Here is a 26,308-nt window from a genome sequence, read left to right on the forward strand (position 1 = left end):
CGAGGGTGAGTAGGAACGATGTAGGATGAGTTGACGAAAGAGAGAACGGAGGAAGAGAGATAGTTTGTGTGAAAGCCCATGAGCCAATAAGAGGCTGGATCGTCACCACCGGTAACCACGGGGCTTTCCGCCAGATTATTCGACCGAGATTGAAAAGTTAACGCCGACTGCTTCGCGGTATTCATAAATCGCCTTGCAGCTCTCTTTGCTTTTTCCAGTTAAAATATGTGCCTATGAAAAATGATACAATTGCATTTGTATAAAATGGCAAGTATCCGGAAATAATCAGAAATCATATATTATTTTACATTTTCTTTTAGTAATTATATATAATTTCTTTAATAATTATATTCTTTAATTACATTCTTTTAATAAGTTTGATATTAATTATCCCTTACTCACTTTTTAACATTAGTTATAATCACAATTTTTATTATTTTGACAAAAATGAAAATTCGGAGCGTAAAGGTAGAGTAAAAGTAAAAATAAAAATAAAAGCGTTGAATGTTCCAGGAGGTTTAAATGTTCCAACCACTTGTTTTACGTTTCGATGTTACAATATTATTTTTTTGAAGATTTATTTACTTTTCTATCACTCTTCTTTTACTTCCATTTCTGATTTTTTCTCTTTTCAGGATAATCTAACATTATATTAACATTAGATTATACAAAGTATCTCACTTTTATCAAATTCAACTTTAGTGAATTTTACTATGTTCTCTTAAGGGGACTAAAAAACATGAAAAAATAGAAAAAATTGATTTTTGAAAAGATTGATTTTTCATTAATAATAAATGCCTAAAATAAGTACTATTTCATTAATTTTTATTGAATCTTTTTTATTCTAGTTCATGTGATAACTGCAAATATCCTACACAATTGGTGATAAAATTTGCATCGGTCGGGCGAAAGGAAGTTTAAAGAATTATCACTGTAAAACGATAAAGATGCTTAAGAAACAGACTATACGCTACATATTTTATATGCTTGTAGCAATAATTTCATAGTCAAAAAATATTTTTTTTCTCTCTATATTATATATAAATATTACTTAAGATTTTAGTATTCATTCGATTAAAAAAAAAATTAGCAAAAATAAAAATAAGTATATTCATGCAATTTGATCATCCAGTCCCTTTAATAAAGATTACTGCTTTTTGCAATTTCTTAATTTTCTTTCTTAATTTTCAACGGTACATACAGTATCTTTGTAATTTATTTAATTTATTATAACAGATGTCTAATAATTAAATGAAACTCATAGGAGAATACATGCATATGACATCTTTGAAAATATTTACTTCTGCATAACGCTGCCGCATTTTCTGCGCTATTTACTAATTGGTTCTTTTGAAAGAATTATTAATGACTAAGTCGGTATAGATATTCTCAAGAGTATAAAAATATACCGCAATGCGGAAATAAATGAATATAAAAAAAAATTTAATGTCCAAATTGTGCAATTAAATCACTACTGTACTGAAACATTTAATAAATAAAACAATCATTCAAATTTTAAAAAAGTTATGTTGTAAACAATTGGACTATCCATATCATAAAAAATATACAATTTTTTTATTCTTTTATTTATTCAATGTGTGTAAATGCGTATGTAATACGTTAGTGTATCTGTATATGTTAGTAGTGATAATACATGTAAAAGAAAGCTTCAAAAATATATGATAGAAGCGAGAAATAAAATAGAAAGGAGACAATTTTTTTTTTTTATTATAAGTTGACAAAGATGGAAGAGTATAATAAAAGATGACATCTTTATCTTTATCTTTATAAAAAGAGGAAAGTTTTTCAGTTACTGATGCGGAAATGCGGATAATGACTTTTTCATATTTTAATTACGAAATAATTAATTAAAATGTTTTGCTGTAAGGAAACATTTTAATTAATTATTCCATAACCACGAGGGTGCTTGACTAAAATAAAATGCGGATGAAGCCTGCTTTTTTCTTTCGACGAGAAAGCATTTCATTTTATATAATAAAATTTCTTTTTTTTAATTCTAAATTCTACATATGAAAAATTAGGCATGCAATTCTTCGAAAGGGAAATTCTTAGTTAATTCGTGAATGTTTTGGTCTGTCGAGATAGTTCTCTGGCGAAAAATAAATTAACTGAATAAATTAACTCTATGAAATACGATTGTAGAAAAACAAAATATTTTAATGGCACTAAAGGTAAAACGTCCAAAAATGTATGTTAACCGATTTTGTACTTGATTAATTTTTTAATCAAAAAACGCAAAGAAGTACAAAAAAATAGCGTAACTGTAAACTTTGTCTCAGAAAGCATAATTGTTGAAATAATTCTGGAATTCTTTTCACGTTAAAAAATAATATTAAAACGTAAAGTATGATCTTTTTAATTCACAAATCAAGAAAAAATTGTTTAATTAAATATTTATGATATTTTAATAATTAAAACACATTTTATTCATTTTATATATATATATATATATATATATATATATATATATCGTACATGCACGTACGCGCGCGCGCGCGCGTACACACACACACACACACACACACACACACACACACACATCCTGCATTTTTTTAGCTTTGGCATTTTCATTCTATAGTCGTGCATCATTTTCATTCAATATATCTCAATATCTTGAAAATCCGTTTCATTTATTTACTGTGACATCGCATTTACATTGTAATTAACGGGATAACAGTGAAATATAAGAACCTAAAGAAGTTAGATCACACGATGAACAAAGCGAGGTTGTGCCTTTGTTAACCTTTCAAATGTTTCTTCTTTGTTCTGGACATTGTTTCAATTCTATTGCTCTAACAAGGAAAAACACAATTAGAATGGTTTAAGGACTTGAACGCCCAGAGGCTGTTGCGGTTTAAGAGGAAAAGACGTGATGTCAACAGAAAATGCCAGAAAAAATTATTATTACGAAGAATAAAGTAACAGTTTATTATATAGGTGAATAAATTCTAATTATTTATTTATATGGAAAATTTAAATGAACTAACTTTTAATTAAACATCTGTTATGCTTATCACATGCAAATTTTAAATTATGCACACAATTGGTATTCAAATGTTTTATAATGATTAATAATATTAATCTAAAATATTTGCGATCAATTTATCTATATTAATTTTGTTAATATATATATATTAGATCATTCACATATGTTTAGTAGACGCCTCTCAAATTACATTATTTCTTAAATGGTTAAACAAAAACAAATGGATAATAACAAAAATTACATACATAATATGGCATTGCTGTACTTATCCTTTAATGGATTATATATTAAATTCCGCAAGTTAAATTATTTATTATCATTTTAATTTACTACTTAAAATTGATTTACTAAATTTAGAAATTATACATTTATGTAAATAAATAATATAAAATTATCACACAAAAATAATAAAAATTATTTTAATTTTAAAGTTATCTACCTGTCAATTCAGATATACTATTTAACTATAGAGTAAATTATGTTTAAAAAGTTTACAAGATTACAAAATGTCATTTTATGTAGGAAAGACTTCCTTTATCTAAAAATATTTTTTTTTTATTTTAAGATTTATAATCTGCACTTTTATTTTCTCATGAGAAATAATTCCTTTCCCGTATCACGATTACTGAGACACTCTATATACACTCTTTATGTATATATAAAATTTATCAGAGAATAAATAATAGTGAAATATTTATAAATTTGTTTTACTTTACAAATATAAATAAATATAAGATAATAATTAAATAATTATTATAACATATAATTTTATATACATACTGCTAAAAAAAAGGAATTGTTTTAATTAAAAAGAAGATAGTAAAAATTAAAAAAGAAAAGAACATTTATATATCTCAGTATTCTATATCTGAAAAAAATAATCGTTATTGTTAGTATAAAGTATAAAAAGTATTGTAAGGTAGATATATAAGTTATTTTTAAATTTGTTTAATTTCACCGCTGCAATGTGGACAACAGGCCATATTATTTGTGTTGCATCGCGGAAGGAACATTTGTCCACCAACTGCAACTGCTGCTCCCATTACTGCGGTACAAGCAATGTCTTCTCTCTCGGTCATAGGTAATTTGTGATTCATCAATAACTGCAATTTACAAATTACCTTGTTACATTATATTTTGTGACAAGAATTAAAAATCAAAGTAATAGTAATTACTTTTTCTGCATTATTCTCAGTAAGCGTTTTCATGTCCAAACCAGTTATATTCAGCTCTTTCTGCAATTCTGAGTCTGGAATACCATTTAGGAGACTAACTTTCAGAATTTCTGCAAGTTGACAACATCCCTGTGCGAGATCGACAATATTAATGCTAGCTAATTCGTGTTTCTTGCCGGTAGTTCCCATGGGATCAAATTTTTCAAGTAGGATTGTAAGCATTCTGAAGAAGTAAATATAGTTTGTTAATTTTGTGATAAAATTATTATACTAAAGTTTGTATAATAACATCTGTAAAAAATATCATATAAAAATATAAAACCTGTATGTTTTGAGTGACGTATTGCGAATAATATTGTGTTCTTCTAATAATCGTTTCACAGCTTCTTGTAGTTCTGTTGTTCTTTGGCAAAGTGCAGCTTTCCACCTTGCCAAATCTTCCACCATTAAGCTGTAATAAATTTTTTAATAGCGAATTATTGTTATATTTACTAAATATATATTTTAATATTTTTAAAAAAATGTTTACAAAAAAATTGTTAAGATTTGAAATTAAAAACTGAAAATTCCAAAAATCTCAGAAATTGTCAATTACCTACTAGCTAGAAATTTACTTCTCCAAACTTCACATTGGCCTGCTAGCCATTCAGTTTGCTCTTGATGGGTAGATAAATTTTGGGCTGAATTCAAAAGAGCTCTTGCAAGTTGCAATTTGTCCTCTGTTAACAAATGAACTTTTGTTTCTAGATCTTCTCCTACTGCAGCTACTAACAAATTCTTTAATTCTCCATTGACCTGTATATATAAATTATGATATAAATTCTAAATAATATAGTAAATTTTTTGTTAATTATATTTTTAGTTCCTTTACTTGTGCTTGAAATTTTAATTGAGTTTCAAGTTGATTGTTCTCTTCTTTCAGTTTACGAATCTCAGCCTCATACATCCTTTTTTCGATGTTCCATTCATCTACCAATATTTTCTTTTTGTTTTCTTTCATATGATCCTTCAATCTTGCATCATCTTGAACTTTCATTGCAACAACTTGTGCAACCATAGCATTCATGTTAGATTCAGTTCTAGGCAATTTTTTGTTCTTTTTTTCAAACGGTACTATTGGATTAACAGCTGCTTTATAGGGCTCATATGGTACAAATTTTGGCTCTTTGGATTTTAAAGAATGCAAGATGCACTTCTCTTGCTTTACATTATTAATATTTTTTGGTACCAGATTTACTATTGTACCAATCGGAATGACTGGAGCTGTTGATCCTAATTGTTTCAGATTTGTAGGATGATAAATAAGAGTGTTCCCCAAACGACTTCGATTTTGCTTAATTTCAATCTTATCTGTTGTCGCATTTTCCATACCATCTCCTTGCGTTCGTTCGATACAACCCATCACATGAATATCTGGAAAGCAAATATTTATCAAGTTTATTGTTTTTATTATAATGGTTTCTATTATTATGATTGCATTTGAAATTATAAAATAAAATATTATTCATACTTTCATAACGATATAATTCCTTTCCTTTTTATTTCCTTTTTATATAAATTCTAATATGATACACACACACACACACACACACACACACACGCACGCGCGCGCGTATACGCACACACAACGCACGCACGCACGCACACGAGCACGCGCGCGCACCATGCAAGCGTACGGCCATGCGCAGGGCGCACGCGCATGCGCGCACGCATGCACACACCACACGCAAGCGCACGGGCACGCGCAGGCGCACGCGCGCGCACGTACGTACATATTGTGTATGTGGAGAGGGGGATGTGTGCATGCGTGGGTGCGTGTACCTGCGCGCACATCATATATGCGCGCGCGCGCGCACCATACACACACATACATATATATGCATGCACTGAACACACATGCTGTACGTATGCAGATAGTATAGTATTAATTCGTTTCGTTAAGTAGGGTATAGTAATAATTGTATCATTAGGGAATAAAGTGGATTGTACCGAACAGATTCATATAAAAGGTTTACTCAGTGTTACACATGCTCTCCATTACTAGTAAGCATCAAATGGAGATATGATTTAGAAATAACAGAGGGAATCCATTTATAATACATACTTCCAAACATCTTGTCACATATTTAATAATCATAAACATGCATAAAGTTAGATTATTTGTTCATGCAAAATATATTCCTATTTATGGATTTTTATAAATTGATATCTCATTAATTATTTCTAAGTTTGTAAAACAATTTTGACAAGCTTAATCTGCTCTATTTGTTCATGAAAGATACAGCCTTTTATACATATTTTACATATTTAAAATTTTCTTAATAAATAGGTATTAAAACAAATATTCTTTGCCCAGCATTCAGAAATAAATTAAAATGAACTAAAAATTTCTAATCCATTTTAATTCACTTTAATACATTTTGGATTGAAAGAATAAGAAATACTTTGTTTCAATCCCATTTCATGAATTAAAATGGATTGACGTGATTCGTGTCTTTCTTTTTTTGGATCAACAGCATAGGAATCTCATAATTTCATTCCCACTTCATGAATTCAAAGAATAAACTTTAATTAGATGTAAAAAATCCTTAAACTTTAATTGGATTGAAATAGACTCAAAAAATCAAGAATTTGGACTTGGCAATGACCACATCCATTTCAATTCATTTCCAATTGCTGGATGGTAGTTATTAAGGGCTGATTTATACTTCGATCTTAATCTTAATCTTAAAAGTCGGAAATAAAGAATGTCACAAGGTCGTTTATGCTTCCCTAGTCTTAAAGCATAAATGACCTTATGGCATTCTTCATTTCCAACTTTTTCCAACCAGTCCTAAATGGAAACGGAAAAACTAATTAAGATATTAAAGTTGCATTATTATAATACATGATTAAAGTCTATTTCCATTTTTGCTGTCGCCAATTTTAACAATTAATTTGTTATTATTTACAGTTAACATATAGTTTGTAACTCACAATAATAGAACTAACCTGGTTGACAGTGAATGCTGCGTTTCTTGAGATTTGTAGAAGTATTCATGTTTGGCAGTGTAGACATTTATCACGCGCAAATAATTTTACAGTATATCAAATGATTAATATTTTGTATCGGTATGAAACAATAGATACATATCGATGCTAACTGCACATACATACACATTATAAAAAGGAGAACAATAGTTACGTTCGGCAGAAAGAATTGCTCAATCTGCCACTATTTCTTTTATACATGTTATTTACGAGATTATTAACTCTAAAGCACTAGCCGCGGACTACGTGTTTCATTAGGGATTTCAGTGCGCATGAAGATCATGTTTTATTGGTAAATCTCTATCGAATTTCTGCACTTTCGTGCAGAAATCTGGTATGAGTTCTAGTATGAGTTCTGGTATGAGTTAACACTCGTTTGACCACGTCCCAAGGGTAACACTCTTTTGATCACTAGCCACTCACAGGAGTCAGCGTCTAGAATTTTTCTACTGCTCAAGCGCTGCGAATGGCTAGTGGTCAAACGGGTGTCACCCGAGTTCCGAGAGGCAGTGTCGACTGCAAAATATGATGGCGCGAATTAGGAAGGATTCACACCTTGACAGAAAAGCAGAAACCAATCAGAACTTGCGCTAGTAGTCGCAGAATATACTCTTTATTACCGCGTGAGTTCTGATTGGCTTCTGTTGATTTCTGATTGGTTGCTGCTTTTCTGTATATTCTGTATATTTAGAATACATAACTATAATACTAATATGTTATATTTTTTACTGAGGCAATTCTAAGTTAGCGAATTTTTTACATCTAATGTGTAGGCACAAGTGTAATAATTACATTAAATTTTATTAAATTAATAAATTAACACTAATTTTTAATATCAAACTTTTGTACGACATAATTTTAACATTTATAACATATAGATACAAATGTAACACAGTATTAAATATCGATAACTAAGTTGACGCCAATTTTTTAATCTTTTACAATATATTAAGTCTTTTTAAATTAAATATTTGATTTTTTTTAATCAAATAATACTTTTTGTAACCTTTTTTTTTATAAATTCTTCGATAAAAAACATATAATAATAATATACAATACTATATTACAAATCTTTATTAATTTTTAGTACAGTTAATAATAAAACCTCAATAAAAACTATATATTGCAGAAAAATTTTTTCAATTATAGATGTACTTCTGTTATACGAAAAAGGATTACAAAATATATGAAAATGAAAAATTATAAAAAAGGCCATATTAGCAGATATAAATAAAAACAAAAAAAGTTCATCAAAATAAATAGTATTTCCCGCCTTTTTCAGATTAAAATTCTAAAACTTTTAGGCTAGTGATACATAAAAAAAAATATAAGCAATAAAACTTAAGCATTAAGCAAATGATTGTCACATCAAGAATTTTTAAGATTACGTTTTCGATAATTCTCAACTTGATTGGCTAATTCACTATTCTACTTTTAGTTTTACTACTTACATTTTTCTTACATACTACTAGCTTTAACTAAACACATATTTTTGGTTCGATCTTAATATATTTCTATAAAAAGTAAAAAAGATAATAAAATATGCAACTCTGTGTATGTACATTATATCTTCAAAAAAATAATTTTATATCAATAGAAATTATTACAAAAAAAGTATATGAAAACATATTTTAAGATTACATAAAAACATATTTTAAATTTTTATATATTACTGTTATTAAATCATACTCTAATTATAATCTTGGAATTCGAATTTCCAAATTGCTTTACTTTTATTTGAGCCTTGAAATGCGCAAATATTGAATCGGTATTAATCACATCAATTCCTATTTATGAATACACTCTTAACAATTTTTTTATAACATAATCTACATCATTTAAAAATTTAAGATTTAATCTAAATCATTGAAAAATTAAGGTAAATTCTTTACCACTAGAGTATTAATACTCTTAATTATTTATTATGTTACTACTCTTAATTGTTTGTTGTATTACTTACCACTCAACAATTAATACTCTCTAAATTTAATTTTTCTTTTCGCGCTTTTTTTCAAACTTCATATTTTTTTTCGCACTTAAAAAAAAGAATTTATTTATGTAGAAATTATATATTTAGATATGTTTTATATATACATACTTGAAACATCTCTTTGCTATGTTATTATATAGATATCAAAATATAGATAATTTAGCTTTATTCTTCCTTTGATTCTGTTCTGCGGTAATATTTTTCTCAGAAGCTCTTAAATCAGTAAGTTCCCTTTGTTTTTCGTTATACTTTATTGCAATGTTGTTGTAAAATGTACTATTCTTAGCATGTCTTCCTAATAATTCTTTCAACTTCAATGATTCTCTCTCTAAACGATTTATGTTTTCTCCAATTTGAAAACTAGCAACATTTAAATTCCTATTAGATTTTGTCTTAAGTTTATCTTTATTTTGTGAACTATCAGTATAATGTTCAGCTGTAAGAATAATTAATAATGCTTATATAATACTTATTAAATATGAATGGCATCCAATTGCTCACGTTGTTAATTGGTCAGTTAAATATTAAATCTTCTGATAGATGATTCACTGGAAAACTTTCAAGCATCGACCAGTATAAGTGATTATGTTCAATTGGGATTCAACATGGGCAATAGAATGCTTTCTTAAATATATTCAAATGTTGATTGTTCTTTAACTTACGCCCGTTACTTAATGCTTTATTTATGAAATTAAACACATTGCTATCCTTATTTCGTTTTTCTCTTTGGTACTGTCTTTTTCTTTGCTGTTGCAATTTTTGTTTACGCATGTTACGTTCTGCAGAAAATAAATCTTTATCATCATCAGCAAATTCACGTAATTCCATGCAGTGATCTGTAAAATGAAATAAATTAATAAATTAATAATGTATTGTACAAGCAGAGAAATTCAAACAAACCTAATGATTTTCCTGCTGGCAAAACTCGAGCTTCAACAGGTTCTATTCTACCATTGCTTAATTTTCCAAGGCCAGTACCAAATACATAACCCATTTGCATCATTAATTTGCTACCAATGCCACGTGTATATTTTTCCCAATTTCCTAAAGGTTCCTTAGATGATAACGTCAAAAGAGATTTGTGAACCAATTGATTATTTATATACGATGAATTAGGCTCAAAATCATTATCAATATCCTTATTGTTCTCATCACTATCATTAGATGTATCTGATATTTGTAAATCTGTCTCATCTGTAAACATGTTCTTTAAAAAAAAAAAAAATAAACTAGTCATATAATTAAATTTTAATATATTCTTACCAAGAGGTAAGATATCTTGCACACTAGCTTCTATAATTTTTCCACCAGCTTCAAATTTTACTCTGTATTTATCCTCATCTTCTTCAGGCAATCTTAAAACAATGGATTTATGCCACATATTTTTTTGTTTAGTTAACACTCTACTACCTATTTTGATGTTATGAAAATTAGGTTCCCTATAAACCATATATTATACTCAAATAAGCAGGATATAAGACCTTATGTTTACAATATTACAAATCGATCCGAAATCTCGGATAAAGGAAAAATGTATCATTGCAGTGGTTATTTCAGCCAATTAATCAATTGGCTAATTTTTCCTATATCCAGATCTCGAATTGATTTTTAGCATCGTATATATAAGATGTTTATATGTGCGCTTGCATATGTGCGCGCCATGTACACACACACACACACACACACACACACACACACACACACACACACACACACACACACACACACACACACACACACACACACACACACACACACACACATGTATATATATAATTAAAAGAAAATACTTGTACTCCTGTAAGCTTAAAAATGGCACAATTTCACCATGAGAATAATGGCAGATTTCATCGGAAAACTTGCAATTACCATCAAGAAAATACGAACATGGGATCATTTCTTTATGTGTTGGATTAAGATAAAAAACTCGAACCTGAAATTGATATTCAAATTTTAAGATAAAAAAAATATGACAATTTTTTTATGATATTAAATTACCTTAATATCATGGATATCTTTAGTAATTTCATCTTTTTTTCTATAAATAGAACATATCATAGCATTGTGATAACCAATACCCCAAACATTATCATAAGGAGCTTTACATTTCATACCTTCTAACTCCTTTAATTCATCCTAAAAGATTAACATATAATTGATAACACAGTTCAACAAAAAAAAAAGCATCAAAACTCTGACTAGTCATTTCCCATAGGTTTTTGAACATTAAATCCGAATCTGATTGTAAAATTGCTCTATCACATCACAATTTTGAGAAATTTGCAGTTAAAGTTGCAAATAAGTGCTATTTTCATGAATTTTGTCATATTATAAGTATGAAATGCGACATGCTGAAGAAGTATTCTTACAATCAAAATGAAGTATGTTGTAGGACTTTCAAAAAAAATTTTTTGTGTCCATTATGGTTAACAAGTTATTTATTATTAAACATGAGGTTCATTGCGGAAATGTTGTAAAATAAATCATTGACGATTTACCAAATAGCTCCCAATAATCCTTTTAAGACTTCCACGATTACTATTTTCAAAAAAGTTAATATGTTTACAGACATTATCCATATCATCATTATGCATTGTTAAATGCAGTTCACAAAACCTGATTTCGGCTTCAGCATTCAAAGAACTATGAAAAATGACTAGTCTCGTTTCGATATTTGAAAAAAAAATCATTTTTTGTTGAACTGTGTAATCATATAGGATGTCCTAGTTTAAAAGATCCATTGAAATATTTTTTTAGAAAAGCATTAAAGAAAAACATTTAAAAAAAAATTGTAGGGTTCATAAGAGTAACATTTGATGATGCCTTGCCTTTATCGAGGTCTTTTAAAGATCATTTCGATATCTTTTAAATGGAAATATTCATTTTTTTATTACATATTCTTATAGCTGACCTTAAGAGTTCTGCAAGACACTATAATAAAATATTTTTTTAGTAAGTACTTTCTAAGTTATATGGCTTAAATTTGACATAATGCAATTTGAATATAAAGTATAAAATATCTCATAAACTATTCATTTTTGGCAACTATATCTTAATACTTTTATGCACAAATTAATTAGATGAATCAATTAGTGTAAAGAAAATATATAGTTGCTGTTTAAAAAAAAATGCAAATGGAAATTTGCTATATGCAACAATGTATTTTTTTTTTAAATCAACTGTACTTTCTTTACACTAATTGATTCATCTCATTAATCTGTGCATAAAAGTATTAAGATATAGTTGTTAAAAAATGAATAATTTGCTCCTCTGAATCCTTTTGACAACTTTTGTTTAAAATGTTTTTTTCTAAAACGATTTTCGACAAAAAACATATTTCAATAGGTCTTTTAAAATGGGATACCCTGTATAATTAAATCATTGCTATGATAAAAGTTGTATACTGACTTTGATGCTATCAGAAGCAGAAACAGTTATATTGTCTTGTTTATCTTCATCATCTGAAGACTTTTTCTGTTTTGTCTATAATTTAAATAAAGAGTATGTTAAAACTGTCTTCACTTTGTAACCTTATATATCAAATGTATAGACAATAAATGTATTTAAGAATTTTATAAAAATTTAACAAAATCTATATGTGATAAGATAATGCTTTACAACATTATTCTACTTAAGTCAATTTATTTATATCTTATTTTTGAAGATAATTTATTTTTTATTAATAAGAAAGCAACAAAATAAGGTAATTTTTTGACCATAGCTAACAATAATTTCTATTAACAAATTATTCCATCACTTACATTACACTGGATCAATATACTTTAAAAGTTGTTACATATAAAAATATAATAAATTAATACAATTTCTTTGATAGTAAAATCATTAATGCATAATCAAATAACGTGACAAAAATATTAATCAGTATTTATAATTGGTTGAAATATCTGTGCATTTAATATTTCAATAATTTTATATATAATAATTCTGTGCATTAATCTGGTACAGATGATAAGCACGAAACAGACTTTTAATCTTGTTGACTTTTAATCTTGATACAAAACAGACCTTTAACAAGACACATTCTTTATCCAAAAAATCATCAGGATCATCACTGTCCTCAATATTATATTCTACATTTCTTTCAAGATTTTGCAAACTTTCTTTCGTCAAGAAAATTAGTTCTTCGATATCAGATTTCAAATTAAGCAAATTGTCTCTGTCAAGACCTTTGGGCATAGTAGACAGTGTTATGTTTACTTGTGATAACTGTAAATATAAATAGACTAAATAAAAATGATAGTAATAGAATTCAATATGAATTAACATATTAGAAAAAAGAGAAAAAATGAATTATATAAGAAGTTCTGTTAAAAAGAATAGATCTTAATTTTTTTAATATTAATATACCTGGGTTTTGTACTGCTTGATGGCTTCCTTTAAACCTTTTGCGTCTGTCATACTCAACTATTACCAGCTGTCACTACGCAAGCAAAAAAACAATTGTATGTAATTTATACTGACTTTTGACAAGTCAGATATTTATGATACACTGGATGTAAGAATAATACAATGGAGCATGAAGTATACTCTGTTAGGTGCAGGGAGTGAAATCTCGACAGGGGCAGGGCGGGGAGGGGGGGGGAATATCGCGGCAGAGAGAAACCTAAAGCCTAATCTACAATAGCCATAACATAAGGCTATAAGGCTGTAAGGCGCGGTTGTAAGAACCTGCTTTTGGTTTAGTATAATTAAGATCGTAAGCAAAATGAATTATTTTCATTTCTCAATGTTAACGACTATGACAGAGGTGTTCAAATTCAAATCGAATTGGAACAAACCACAAGATTGATTCGAATTTTAAAAAATTCAATTTAAAACATTCGAATAATTTGATAATATCAAATTATCAGTAATTTGATTTCTCATCAGTAAATGGTTGTCTCTTTTAATTGGTTGGTTGTCTCTTTTAATTCTCTCATATTGTATAATATATATGTAAATATATTTAAATATATTTAATAAAAATATTAAATATATTTAATAAAAATATATTTAAATAGCATATAATAATTAAATTAATTATTATATGTTAATTATTATAAAATATAATTCATATATTTCTTATATACATAAAAGTATTTATACTTTGATTATAAAGAAATTATAATTGCTTCGATATCGTTTCCGAAACAAATTTCCCGCACATTTTCTATTGTAATTGTTGCATCTTCTGCCGCTATAGCGCCACTTTCGAAATCGACAGCAGAGTTGCGAGTCACGCCATTGCCACTTATGAGCATTGCAGTTGCGCGTTTGTATTCTTAGCAGTTGAATTGCAGTTTGTGATATGTGTGTGTCATCGCATTTTCTTAAGAGAAAAAATGTCCTTTTGTTGTAATAATATTGTTTCTCGTTAGATTCATTCGTGATTCTCTCTCTCTCTCTCTCTCTCTCTCTCTCCCTCTCTCTTTCTCTCGCTTTTCGTTCTCGTTCGCTTATTCCTCCCTTTCTCTTTCCTTTCCTCACTCTTTCCGCTTCTCTTTCCTCTTCTCCGCTTTTTCATCTTTCTCTCCATTTCTCTTTTCTTTTGACAATACATGTATATTAAAATTCTGCATCGTATAAAGCAGGAATATACTTTTAATACTAAAAATAGAGAAAAAGAAATGTGAAGAGAAGTGAAAGAGAGACAAATGAATGAAAGAAAGAGATAAGAAAAAAAATACTCAAGAAAAAAGTGGGAACGAATGGAGAAAAGAGAGAGAAAGATAAAGAGTGAGAGAGAGAGAAAGAAGAAGACGTAGGTGTGTGTGTGTGTGTGTGTGTGTGTGTGTGTGTGTGTGTGTGTGTGTGTGTGTGTGTGTGTGTGTGTGTGGCGTGTGCGTGTATGGTGTGTGTGCGCGTATGGAAATATGCGTGTATATCTGCGTGCGTGTGCGTATATGACGAGTAGTGACGAGTGGTGGAGTGCAACGAGGACATAGCAATCAGTCGCGCTTTCGCGAGAGGTGAGGTTAAGCATACGTTGATCAGAAATTCGTAACTATCGTCTTTCTTTCTCTCTTTAGGGGACTTATATCCTCGATTTCTCATTTTTTCTTATATTCTTTCGTGAATTTATATGTGGTGCAACAAAAGAAAGGAGCAAAGTGACGTGTTACGTGTGTTGTATTAAGTGCCATCTGAATCCGACATTTCGAGGACAGGAATCCTGCTAGAATTTCTACTCTACATATTCTGTTATGTGAGTGCAACCTTTTTTTATACACAATATTTTTTCAATATTCGTAACGTATGGAGATCATATGAATGTTATATTTGAGTAAAATGATAATAAGTCCAATCGAATAGATCAATTCTTTTACCTACACTCACACCTCGCGCGCGCGCGTCCACACACACACACACACACACACACACACACACACACACACCACTACCACCACCACCACCACCACCACCACCACCACGCGCGCGCGCGGTGTGGTAAAGATGAGTTTAATTTTCTCTTCTATCTTTTTCCTTATTTCTTCCATCCTTTGCTTCTCTTTAAGATTTCCCATCCATTTTGTATCTCTTTCTCTTTGTTACTCATTCGCTCGGCATGACCTTCGAGCTAGGACGCATCCTACACAACACTTTCAGATCGCGCAGATACGAGACATATTCTCTCTTTAATGTCTAAAATATTTAAAATTTCTTATTAATAAATACATTATAATAAAATAATTATAGTGCCATTTTAATATTTGAAAATTACAATTAAAAAATAAATGCAACATTAATATGGAAATATGTCATTTTATATATACGTATATGGTCTGTTTTTTGTAGCTAAGCTAATGTATATTCGTTGTATTTAATTAAAATGAAATAAATATATATTTGAAACTTGACAAAACAAGATAAAAAGGTTGCAGTCCAGTACAGAATAGAAGACAAATCTATAAAGAGGTATCGACTTAGACTTCTTAGACTTAAAAAGTGTGAAATAGTATAAATCTTATATTTTAATTATATTGAAACAGATATTAATAATGTTCATAACTGTAGGTTATGAAAGACTTCAATTTCCTCAAAAATATTCCGTTTTAAAGTTTTGAAAAGAAATTTATCTAGATAAATTTACCTAGATAACTTTTTTACAATTCTTTAAATTTCTACACAAATTTTCAAAGACAAATTTATCTAATAGTATGTTATTCATGCAGATATTAATTTGGTACGAAGCATTGTTTTTCTTATTTATAAATAATTTTTTAGACAAATTAATTTTTCTCATGGATAACTAAAATGGATAATAAATGCTAAAATCACTAAATTGTTGTGAATACATACAAATCGATAATTAATGTCGATAATAATGAACTTAGTTTTTAATTGGTAACATGAAAAAATTAACATAAGTAATGATAATAGATTTCTCAAACTACAAACACGTACAAACTAGTAACTCTTTTTCCAGAGTTTATAAAATTATTTTGAAATTAATATTTTTATATGTTTCTTATTTTATATCATTAAAAATTAAAGATGTAATTTGAACTTTGAAGGACCTGTGTGAATTTCTGAAATTTCAAATTTTATAAAATTAGAAATTTATGTTATGAGATTATTTACGATGATCATTTATACTTATTTATAAATAAGTACCTAATAATATTTCTTTTTGAATTTTTACATATTAAAATGTTAAAAAAGAAGTAAATGTTTAAAAAATTGTAAATTTCTTGTTATATTTCTATTTCATTTCTAGTTCAAAATGATTGAAAGAATTATTAATTCAATCATTTTTCTGAATAAGCAATGGCATTTGAAAAAGAATCTGTTTATAATCATTTATGTACGCTTTATTTTTTTATTTTACAGAATTTGGAAACATAAACTTTGAAGATTTATTAATAGGATAATTTTATATGTTGAATTTAATGAGATAAAAATAAAATGAGATACAAATAATACAAACAATTCTTTTTAAATGATATTTACCATTTTAACATATCTTAAAAGATAAAAAAGTTACATTTTTAAATTTTAAGAGTTGAAAAATATTGCAATTTTAAATGTTTTAAGATATGATCAAAATAAGAAGCAATCTTTGTTTAATATTTCTAAAAACTTGGCATTTCTATTATGGCAATTCACTTTTTAGTAGAATATTATTATTATAATTGTTTGTCTTGTCAATTTCGTTTAGTTTTAATTATAAAAAATATAATATTTTAAAGAATGGCCATCACTCGATTTCGAAATAAAAAGATCGCTAATATTCTTAATTCAAAATTGACAATTTTTTTTTTGAATCAATGAAAATGAAAACAAATGTTATCATTACAACAATGAAATTGGAATATTCTGTCCATGTTAGCTACTTTTAAAACCATCTTGCGCTTTTTATTTTTCTAAATGTAAATATAACAAGGAATGCTATGAATATAAGTTAAAAAAATAAAGTATGTTATATAAAATATATATTTTTAATTTAAAAAAAATTGGTTGTGATATTTATATGAGTTTAAATATTTATCAAATATATTTTATCAAATATTTGTATACACATACATACATACATACATACATACATACATACATACGTACATACGTACATACGTACATACGTACATACGTACATACGTACATACGTACATACGTACATACGTACATACGTACATACGTACATACGTACATACGTACATACGTACATACGTACATACGTACATACGTACATACGTACATACGTACATACGTACATACGTACATACGTACATACGTACATACGTACATACGTACATACGTACATACGTACATACGTACATACGTACATACGTACATACGTACATACGTACATACGTACATACGTACATACGTACATACGTACATACGTACATACGTACATACGTACATACGTACATACGTACATACGTACATACGTACATACGTACATACGTACATACGTACATACGTACATACGTACATACGTACATACGTACATACGTACATACGTACATACGTACATACGTACATACGTACATACGTACATACGTACATACGTACATACGTACATACGTACATACGTACATACGTACATACGTACATACGTACATACGTACATACGTACATACGTACATACGTACATACGTACATACGTACATACGTACATACGTACATACGTACATACGTACATACGTACATACGTACATACGTACATACGTACATACGTACATACGTACATACGTACATACGTACGTACGTATACCGTTGGAAAAAATGTGTTGAATTTAACATAAATCGCATGTCCTAAACGATCCACTCAAAATTTTGTGTTAACTTAACATAATATGGATGTGTTAAATAGTAACATCGACATTATATTAATATTTCAACAAAAAAGAAATGTACTCTTGATCTTAATTTGAAGTTAATTGTGTGTTACAATTAACATAATTTTTATGATAAAATAACATGTCGAGACGCGTCAAAATTCAAGACTGTGCCGAAACCACACAAAGAATAATAACAAGTCATCTCCACTCCTGTTATAGAGTAAAACCAACATTTTTTGTGTGTAAATTTTAACATATTGAATACGTACGAATTGTGTTATTTTAACACATTTCTTAAATCATTTTAATAATTTTACATTTTATATTTGTTAAAGTCAGTTAACATAGTAGACATGTGTTAAATTTACATATAAATATGTAGGTTATTTAACACAAAAATTTTAACAAGGATCGATTTCAACACAAATACAAAATGTTTTTTACTGTGTACGTACATACGTACATGCACACACACACACACACACACACACACACACACGTATATGTATATGCACATATGTATATGTATACAGGGTGGCCCACGTAAAGCGTCACAAATTAATAACTTTAAAAATATTTATCGCACTAAAAAATTGTTATGAGAAAGTTTTATATATTCGAGGAGTCTTTCTAACTACGTAAACAAAAATTCGCTTCGTCTCCCTCTTGAAGTTTGCGCTAACGTGACTTCAGAAATGTCTAGAGTTTGACAAAATTTTGTAGAAAGAATTAATAAGTGTTTAATTGTGAATAGTCAATAGTTTAAACATTTAATAAAGTAAAAAATAAAAAACTACATTTAGAGAAAAAAGTCATACCAATATCTAGAAATTTGTACACAAGCGCTTCAATTATGCAAATAATAAAGTTGTAGAACAAGAACAATTAACAAGTTATGAATCAAGAAAATATAAATATTAATCATTTGTAATAAATCTTTTAGATAAATTGATATATATCATTGTTGTCAATATATATTTATTAAACTTATCTTAACGATATTGTGGCATTATGTTTACTTCAGAAAAATATTTAAGTCTAAATTGGAAAAATGTTATGTTATATTCTATTTGTATGAAGTCTATATAACTATGTAATTATAATTGAGTTGCTATTTCTATTATACTATCAATAATAATTCACATCTATTGTTATCATGATTATATTTTTATTGCATTCAATACTATTTTCATTACTCATTATTTTGAAAAACTAGTTGCAGTATTTAAATTTCACAATTGTTATAAATATAGTCATAAATATAATTCCCAGAACTATTTTGTTTTCTCTCAGTGTGAATGCAAGATTTGATAAAATAAATATTATGTCATATTATAATTATTATTATGTTAATTAGTGGAGATTTTTTAAATAGAGAATTTTTATTAATGAAAAAACAATCTATGTATCAGATTTGAATTTGAAGTATATATATATATATATATATATATATATTTGAAATTGTATTTAAATCTAAGGTACATTATGTCGTATTATATAATATGTATTATATAATATGTATTATTATTTGTTTGTTGCTTTCATCATTTTAGATATAGTAAACAATTCAATACATAAAGCCAATATTAATTTTATTTAATTATTATAAAAAAGAAATAGTCATTTAGGATTATAATGAAAGTAATATAAATATAAAGTATTACATTTTAAATATAGATATAGAGGCTGATATAAATCACTATTTATATGATATATTTTGTTTTTACTAGGATTTTACAAATATACATATATGCATACAGAGTGAGATGTTGAAAACATGTTTTTAAAGAAAATTGAATATTTCAGAAAAATTGTATTTTTATGACATAATTAATTTTTTTCTATATGAAAAATATTATTTCAAAGTCAAGCTTTTTTCTTTAGAATTAAATATTCTTGAATATGCACAATTTTTTTCACATTAATCAAATTTAATAACTATTTTTATTGTTTTAATTTTTATTTAATTAGTATTTATTTATTCAATATTTAACATTTATTTTAATATCAGAATACAAGAAATATGTGACAAGAGTATGATGATAGTGATATGATTATGTGTAAGTGTAATGATTAATTTTTTTATTTTTGACTTCTCTAGAGTCTTAAATAATTAAGATTATTGAAGATTTGTCTTAATACTATAAAATATAAATTTTTTAATTTTATTAAATATATATATTTTAAAATATAATTTGTTTTATTTGATTTTATTTTATTTAAAAGAAATATTTTCAGATTTCAAAATCTTAACTCTCTTTTCATAAAGAGTAAATAGAATTTAGAAAGAATTGGAATATTTTAATATCTAATAGAATTCTCAATTATTAAATAATGAAATTGTTTTTGGAAGTATTTATTTGAGAAGAAGGGGGAGAAGAGGGAAAAGAAGAAGAGTAATTCTAGCTTTATTTTTAATAGTTTTATAGTTCTACATACATGTTAAACAAAGTGTTTTCGTCATTAAGATGTAAATATTGCTTCGGGACAAACTGTGAGATACTAGTTTCCTTTAGCGTTTTACTTTATTCTGTCAGAATTTTCTTAATTTTCTAAAACCATGGCTTATTTGATTTAATTATTAAACTTTCTAAAATAAATAATATCGTATTATATTATCCTTTTCTTAAAATCTCTTTAATACTTTATATTAGTTCGTTCCTATAGAAAGTGAGCGATTACATACGAAAAAAATGTTATATTTTGATGTACTTTACAAAAAAATTTATTTTTTCGTGATATTATAATTCGTATGCTATATGACAAAGGATTAGGAGCCTTAATGTGTGCAATAATTACTTACAGGAAATGAATTGGTAGATAATAATATCATGTGTGCGAGTCTTCTCATCTCTTTATTTTTGTGCAATAAAACTTGCAGGTAATCAATCTATACGCAATAATATTATATGTGGCTTGTGCACAATAGTGCTAAGCATTCAATTTCTAAACAATAATTTTTGTGCACAAGAGAATTATTAACAAATGGAATTGCCAATAAACAATTGGCAATTAATTTGAAAGCAAACAGAGCCCTTCCACACTAACACGTGTTCTTCTTATAACTTTAAAAATTTTATCTAAAGTACTTTTTGTATAATATCAAATTTAGCAGATATACAATTATATTTTTGTTAAAATGCCAAACTGTGTGCCAAGCACATTTTTTTATATTATAAATCATGATTTAGAAAATTACTTTATTATCAAGATATCAGGATTATTCAAACATCAATTTATCCTCGCTAAATTTTTATAATTTGTGTTCGATGTTGGAAACATTTCATTAATGTGTATTATGATAACGCATGAATTTTATTGTTTTCTAAAAAATTATATAAGTTTTGATTTAGTGATCTTTATCTTAGGTTATTTTCAGTAATTTTTCATCTCATGTTATGATCGTTATGATGTTGTATCATTTTAGCATGTAAATCATGTTTTAATTTTTTGAAAACGTATTTGCATGAAATTAAATATAATATAATATAATATAATTTAATATATTTTAATATAAAATATTTTCGAATTTAGAGATTTTCGAATTTAGAGATTTTTAAAAGTTATTGATTTTTAGAAACACATTTTTTCTATCTCGCATTTTCAGATTATTTGAATTTTGAAATATTTATAAAAAATTTAATTTTAATATTTTTGTGAACGCAAGGCTCAGAATGAATTAATTTTTAATATTTTTTCTTTTTTACATTATTAATTTTTTATTTTAGGAATTTTTGTACCCTATTTATTTATAATAAATATTTTTTATTAAATTAACCTGTATAAAATATCCAAGATACTATTCAAAGTTATATACATTATATATCTTATATACATTTTGTATACATTATATATATATATATATATATATTGTATACATTACATTTACATTATATATATTATATACATTTTGAAGTATGTAAGTATGTAAGAATTCAGTGAAAATTTATCATATTAATTTATCTCTCATATACAAATTTATTATAAATTCGACATTTACATTTGACATGGACATGACATTTGTGTTTGTCATCATATAGCGCATATTGCATCGAGCATTAGACAAGGAGCTGACTCGTCATAACGTCACTCCCCGTGCAACGTATCATTTTTAGCTTATATACATATATATTGACTCATCCTAATGGAGAGAAAGATCGCATATTTATTATATATTTGATATTTGCAATTGTGCGACAATTTAGTTATTAATTTTATACTAGTATTCCGTTAGGATAGTCGCTTATATATTGAAAGCATCATATATATATATATATATATATATATATATATATGATGTTCACAAATTTTATATATATATATATATATAAAATATAAGATTTACATATAAATATAGATATATAATATGATGAAATATATTATATATATATATATATATATATATAAAAAAGGAAATATTTCCATACAAGATATCTGTATGTGTATATGTGTATATGTGTAACTCCGTAACACATTTACAATATTATTTTTAACTCTTCATGGTCACATTTTATAAAATTCACATTTACTCGAGCCATTTTTAAAGTGTTATTGTTTAAATCAACAGTGTTAGTTTAACTTTACCATTAACTTTAAAAAATTATAGTATAATTCCAACCTTTAAGAAAATAAAACAATGGCGTTCTAGTAAAAAATTTAATCTTAACATGAAAGATGATGCTCGGATCATTTTGACTTAGTGTGATTACGAAGGGTTTGACCTGTATCATCATCATAATCAGACATCCGCTTGTCTTTGCCCATTGCTCTGTTGGCATTATAACACTTTATAATTGTAATATAGTGACAATTTATGTAAGTTTTGATTGTTATTTCATCACGGCTATTAATTTATCTATATGTATGTATGTATGTATGTATGTATGTATGTATGTATGTATGTATGTATGTATGTATGTATGTATGTATGTATGTATGTATGTATGTATGTATGTATGTATGTATGTATGTATGTATGTATGTATGTATGTATGTATGTATGTATGTATGTATGTATGTATGTATGTATGTATGTATGTATGTATGTATGTATGTATGTATGTATGTATGTATGTATGTATGTATGTATGTATGTATGTATGTATGTATGTATGTATGATGTATGTATGTATGTATGATGTATGTATGTATGTAGGTGGTGTGTGTGTGTGTGTGTGTGTGTGTGTGTGTGTGTGTGTGTGTGTGTTCATATTGATTGTTGCCAGTTTTATCAATTTGTTTCAACTTTAATTAACAGTTAATTTAGCAATGAACATTGCACAATCCCTTGTGACTTATGTTACAACACATGATATATTCTTTGGGATCCTGACATTCTTATTTATATGCGCTATGGAATGGACGACCATTACATGGACAATTATGCGTACGAACTTAACGCGTACGAGACTTTAGAGTCGTAAGCTTAGTATTACATGATTAACATTTATATTATATTATATTGAGTATATTGGATTTTGCGACATCATGTGACATTGACAACAGCCTCTCAAATTCAGTTTCTGTTTATTTATAACTCAATTGTCAATGGCCTAATGTTTTTTTATTTATATTAATTTGATTAATTGCGACTGAGGAAAATCAAGTAAGTCGAAACTGGTTTCGCTTTTTTTATATTGAAGTTTTAATTTTATTGATTTCACATCTTTTATTTCGCGCTCGTCTCAGGCCTGTTTGCACACATTAACGAGCAAGATAAGTTATTTACTAATTTATATATCGTTTAAAAATTAACGTTAAAATAATAATTACAGTGGATTTTATATTCTGAAAAATTGGAAATTGCAATATTTTATTATTTGCCGCTATTATTCCGTTGTTTTTGGTAAAATAAAAAAAAATACAGAGTTACAGAGTATTTGAGTAAATAGTAATAGATGTCATTAGATATTTTTAGTAAAAATATAAAAATTTGAAGATTAGTATTTGAGTTTTTGGCTCTGCATCCTCTGATCATCTTCAATTTGCAAATTCTGAATTTGTGTCAGCTACCTACATTCGCTCTGCACTCTAGCTGTATCACTATATCGAGTCTGTAGCATCGCATCGCATGTTTTTATGAACGGCTGTAATCATGCATTGCAACACGAACACGACGCTTTCCCTTGACACTACTGACCGAAGCGAAAACATCGTATCCGTCTTATTCGTTTGCCGCTACCGCCGCCACTACACACTACCTCACCACTACTACCATCGCATGCCGTCATCGCATTACCAACACACATCTGACCAAACATTTCTCGACGACGGGCGGAGATAAAGCGCGGAGACGACGCCGAATGAGAAAACATGTTGTGGGGCGGGGAGAATAGAGGGGTGCGATGTCGAGGCGTGCTGGAATCTCGGTGGAGTGACGCGAAGGAGAACGAAGATTGCCATTTGCTTTAAAACGTACTAGAAAAGCTCGACGAGTTAACAATAGATCAATAATATCAAGTATCTATTTACAATATAATATTGATTATCCATTCGATAACATTGTAAATTTTCTTTGATGTTGCATTTATTTCTTTAATTTTTATCTAAAATTTTACTTTTAATACATAAACATGCTCTATTTCAAATGTTATTTATTCGCGAATTTAAGACTGAATTTTTTAAGATTATACTGTATTAATATATTTTTTTGTGTGTAATAAAATTATATAAATAAATGACCTTAAATATCTTTAAATATGTTCTTATTGATGAAAGCTTAATTTATGATAGGTTGATATAATATCAAACATATATACGGTATCTGAATAACATTTTCTTGTTGTTGTTGTTGTTGTTATTATTATTATTATCATCATCATCATCATCATCATCATCATCATCATCATCATCATCATCATCATCATCATCATCATCATCATCATCATCATTATTATTATTATTATTATTATTATTTTTACAAATAAATCCTTATGAATAGATCCTTATTTTGTCCTGTGTATGATTTTAAAATATTTAGTGGAACTTGTTCACTTAATTTATGAAGTAGATGTATAAGTATTATAAATAACAAACATTAGAAACAGATGAATGATATTAGAAGCAATAACATAATTGTATTATTATATGAGTGTGTATGGAGACAAATTATGAAAAAACACAAATTGAGTTTCTTTAGGAAATTAATTACTATTATTAAAGATTATTTTCATTAAAAATACAATAAATGTATGTAGGAAAAAATTTTTAATGTTATTATTTGCGTTTAATCTATTTGTATACAAATTATATGTAAATTTCCATATATATATATATACATACGATAATTGAAGATAAATGATTTATACAACATATCATTAAAATTTAAATACATATAGATTTGAAAATCTTTCCCAATTTCTATTTTTATGTAATATATGGTATATTTGTGAAATTAAAAAGGTGAAACAGTAATGAAAAGTTTTAGATTTATAAATTAAATGTATAAAAAAATTTTATATAAAAATATTGAAATTCTGTCTGTACATAAAATTCCTTTAACTTTTTGAAATATTTACCATTAAAAGCGAAGAAAACATTCCTTTCCTTTTAAGTAATGAACTTTATTTTGTTTTATATTTATATTAATAATTTAATTTATATGTGATAAACATTGTTAGTAAAAACCAGAAATACGAAATTTTAATTGTTAATCTAATAATTGATAATAATCTAATATTATTTTATATTCATAGAAATGAATTTGAGAGACATCGTAAGCATAATCGTGAGCGATTTGCATCTTAGAAGTTAGCGAAACAAAATGAGTAAAATCAATTTTAACTAATATTTTCATTTGTTAAAAGGTTGCTAAAGAAAAAAA

General features: G+C 27.1%; 3 protein-coding genes across 33 annotated transcripts in view; 1 reads left to right on the forward strand and 2 right to left on the reverse strand.

Annotated features, from left to right (window-relative positions):
* Positions 1 to 2,632: 2,632 nt before the first annotated feature.
* On the reverse strand, positions 2,633 to 7,477 carry LOC148937611 (golgin-45). Of its 3 annotated transcripts, XM_089072147.1 has the most exons (7): positions 7,174 to 7,477; positions 5,054 to 5,595; positions 4,778 to 4,977; positions 4,505 to 4,633; positions 4,183 to 4,405; positions 3,966 to 4,110; positions 2,633 to 3,875 (listed from the first exon to the last, which is right to left on the reverse strand). In XM_089072147.1, the coding sequence occupies exons 1-7, from the start codon at positions 7,238 to 7,240 to the stop codon at positions 3,862 to 3,864; spliced, it is 1,320 nt and encodes a 439-aa protein (XP_088928273.1). In that variant the 5' UTR covers positions 7,241 to 7,477; the 3' UTR covers positions 2,633 to 3,861. The 3 variants fall into 3 exon arrangements, with proteins under 3 accessions (XP_088928273.1, XP_088928272.1, XP_088928274.1); XM_089072146.1 differs by having other exon boundaries at positions 2,633 to 4,110; positions 7,174 to 7,476; XM_089072148.1 differs by lacking the exon at positions 7,174 to 7,477 and adding an exon at positions 5,693 to 5,842 and having other exon boundaries at positions 2,633 to 4,110.
* A 1,294-nt stretch (positions 7,478 to 8,771) lies between these two features.
* On the reverse strand, positions 8,772 to 13,808 carry LOC105424449 (zinc finger CCCH-type with G patch domain-containing protein). Of its 4 annotated transcripts, XM_089072143.1 has the most exons (10): positions 13,571 to 13,807; positions 13,229 to 13,429; positions 12,611 to 12,685; positions 11,201 to 11,338; positions 10,993 to 11,135; positions 10,466 to 10,641; positions 10,103 to 10,396; positions 9,865 to 10,038; positions 9,311 to 9,638; positions 8,772 to 9,247 (listed from the first exon to the last, which is right to left on the reverse strand). In XM_089072143.1, exons 1-9 carry the CDS (start codon positions 13,619 to 13,621, stop codon positions 9,346 to 9,348), a joined length of 1,545 nt encoding a protein of 514 aa, XP_088928269.1. In that variant the 5' UTR covers positions 13,622 to 13,807; the 3' UTR covers positions 8,772 to 9,247; positions 9,311 to 9,345. The 4 variants fall into 4 exon arrangements, with proteins under 4 accessions (XP_088928269.1, XP_088928270.1, XP_088928268.1 ...); XM_089072144.1 differs by having other exon boundaries at positions 8,772 to 9,638; positions 10,103 to 10,372; positions 13,571 to 13,808; XM_089072142.1 differs by having other exon boundaries at positions 8,772 to 9,638.
* A 609-nt stretch (positions 13,809 to 14,417) lies between these two features.
* Positions 14,418 to 26,308, forward strand: part of LOC105424438 (uncharacterized) — a 33,990-nt gene continuing 22,099 nt past the window's right edge. For 14 of the 26 annotated variants that reach the window (XM_089072312.1, XM_089072327.1, XM_089072323.1 and 11 more), the window contains exons 1-2: positions 14,564 to 15,171; positions 15,232 to 15,407. Coding sequence is in view for 9 of the 26 variants with exons in the window: in XM_089072311.1 (XP_088928437.1) it covers positions 15,406 to 15,407 (2 nt within the window). In the remaining 17 variants the exon portion in view is untranslated. The other 12 variants (XM_089072314.1, XM_089072307.1, XM_089072313.1 and 9 more) reach the window with 10 other exon arrangements.

The sequence above is a fragment of the Pogonomyrmex barbatus genome, unplaced genomic scaffold, assembly GCF_055798465.1.
Source record: "Pogonomyrmex barbatus isolate J1 unplaced genomic scaffold, ASM5579846v1 scaffold13, whole genome shotgun sequence".
NCBI lineage: Eukaryota > Metazoa > Arthropoda > Insecta > Hymenoptera > Formicidae > Pogonomyrmex > Pogonomyrmex barbatus.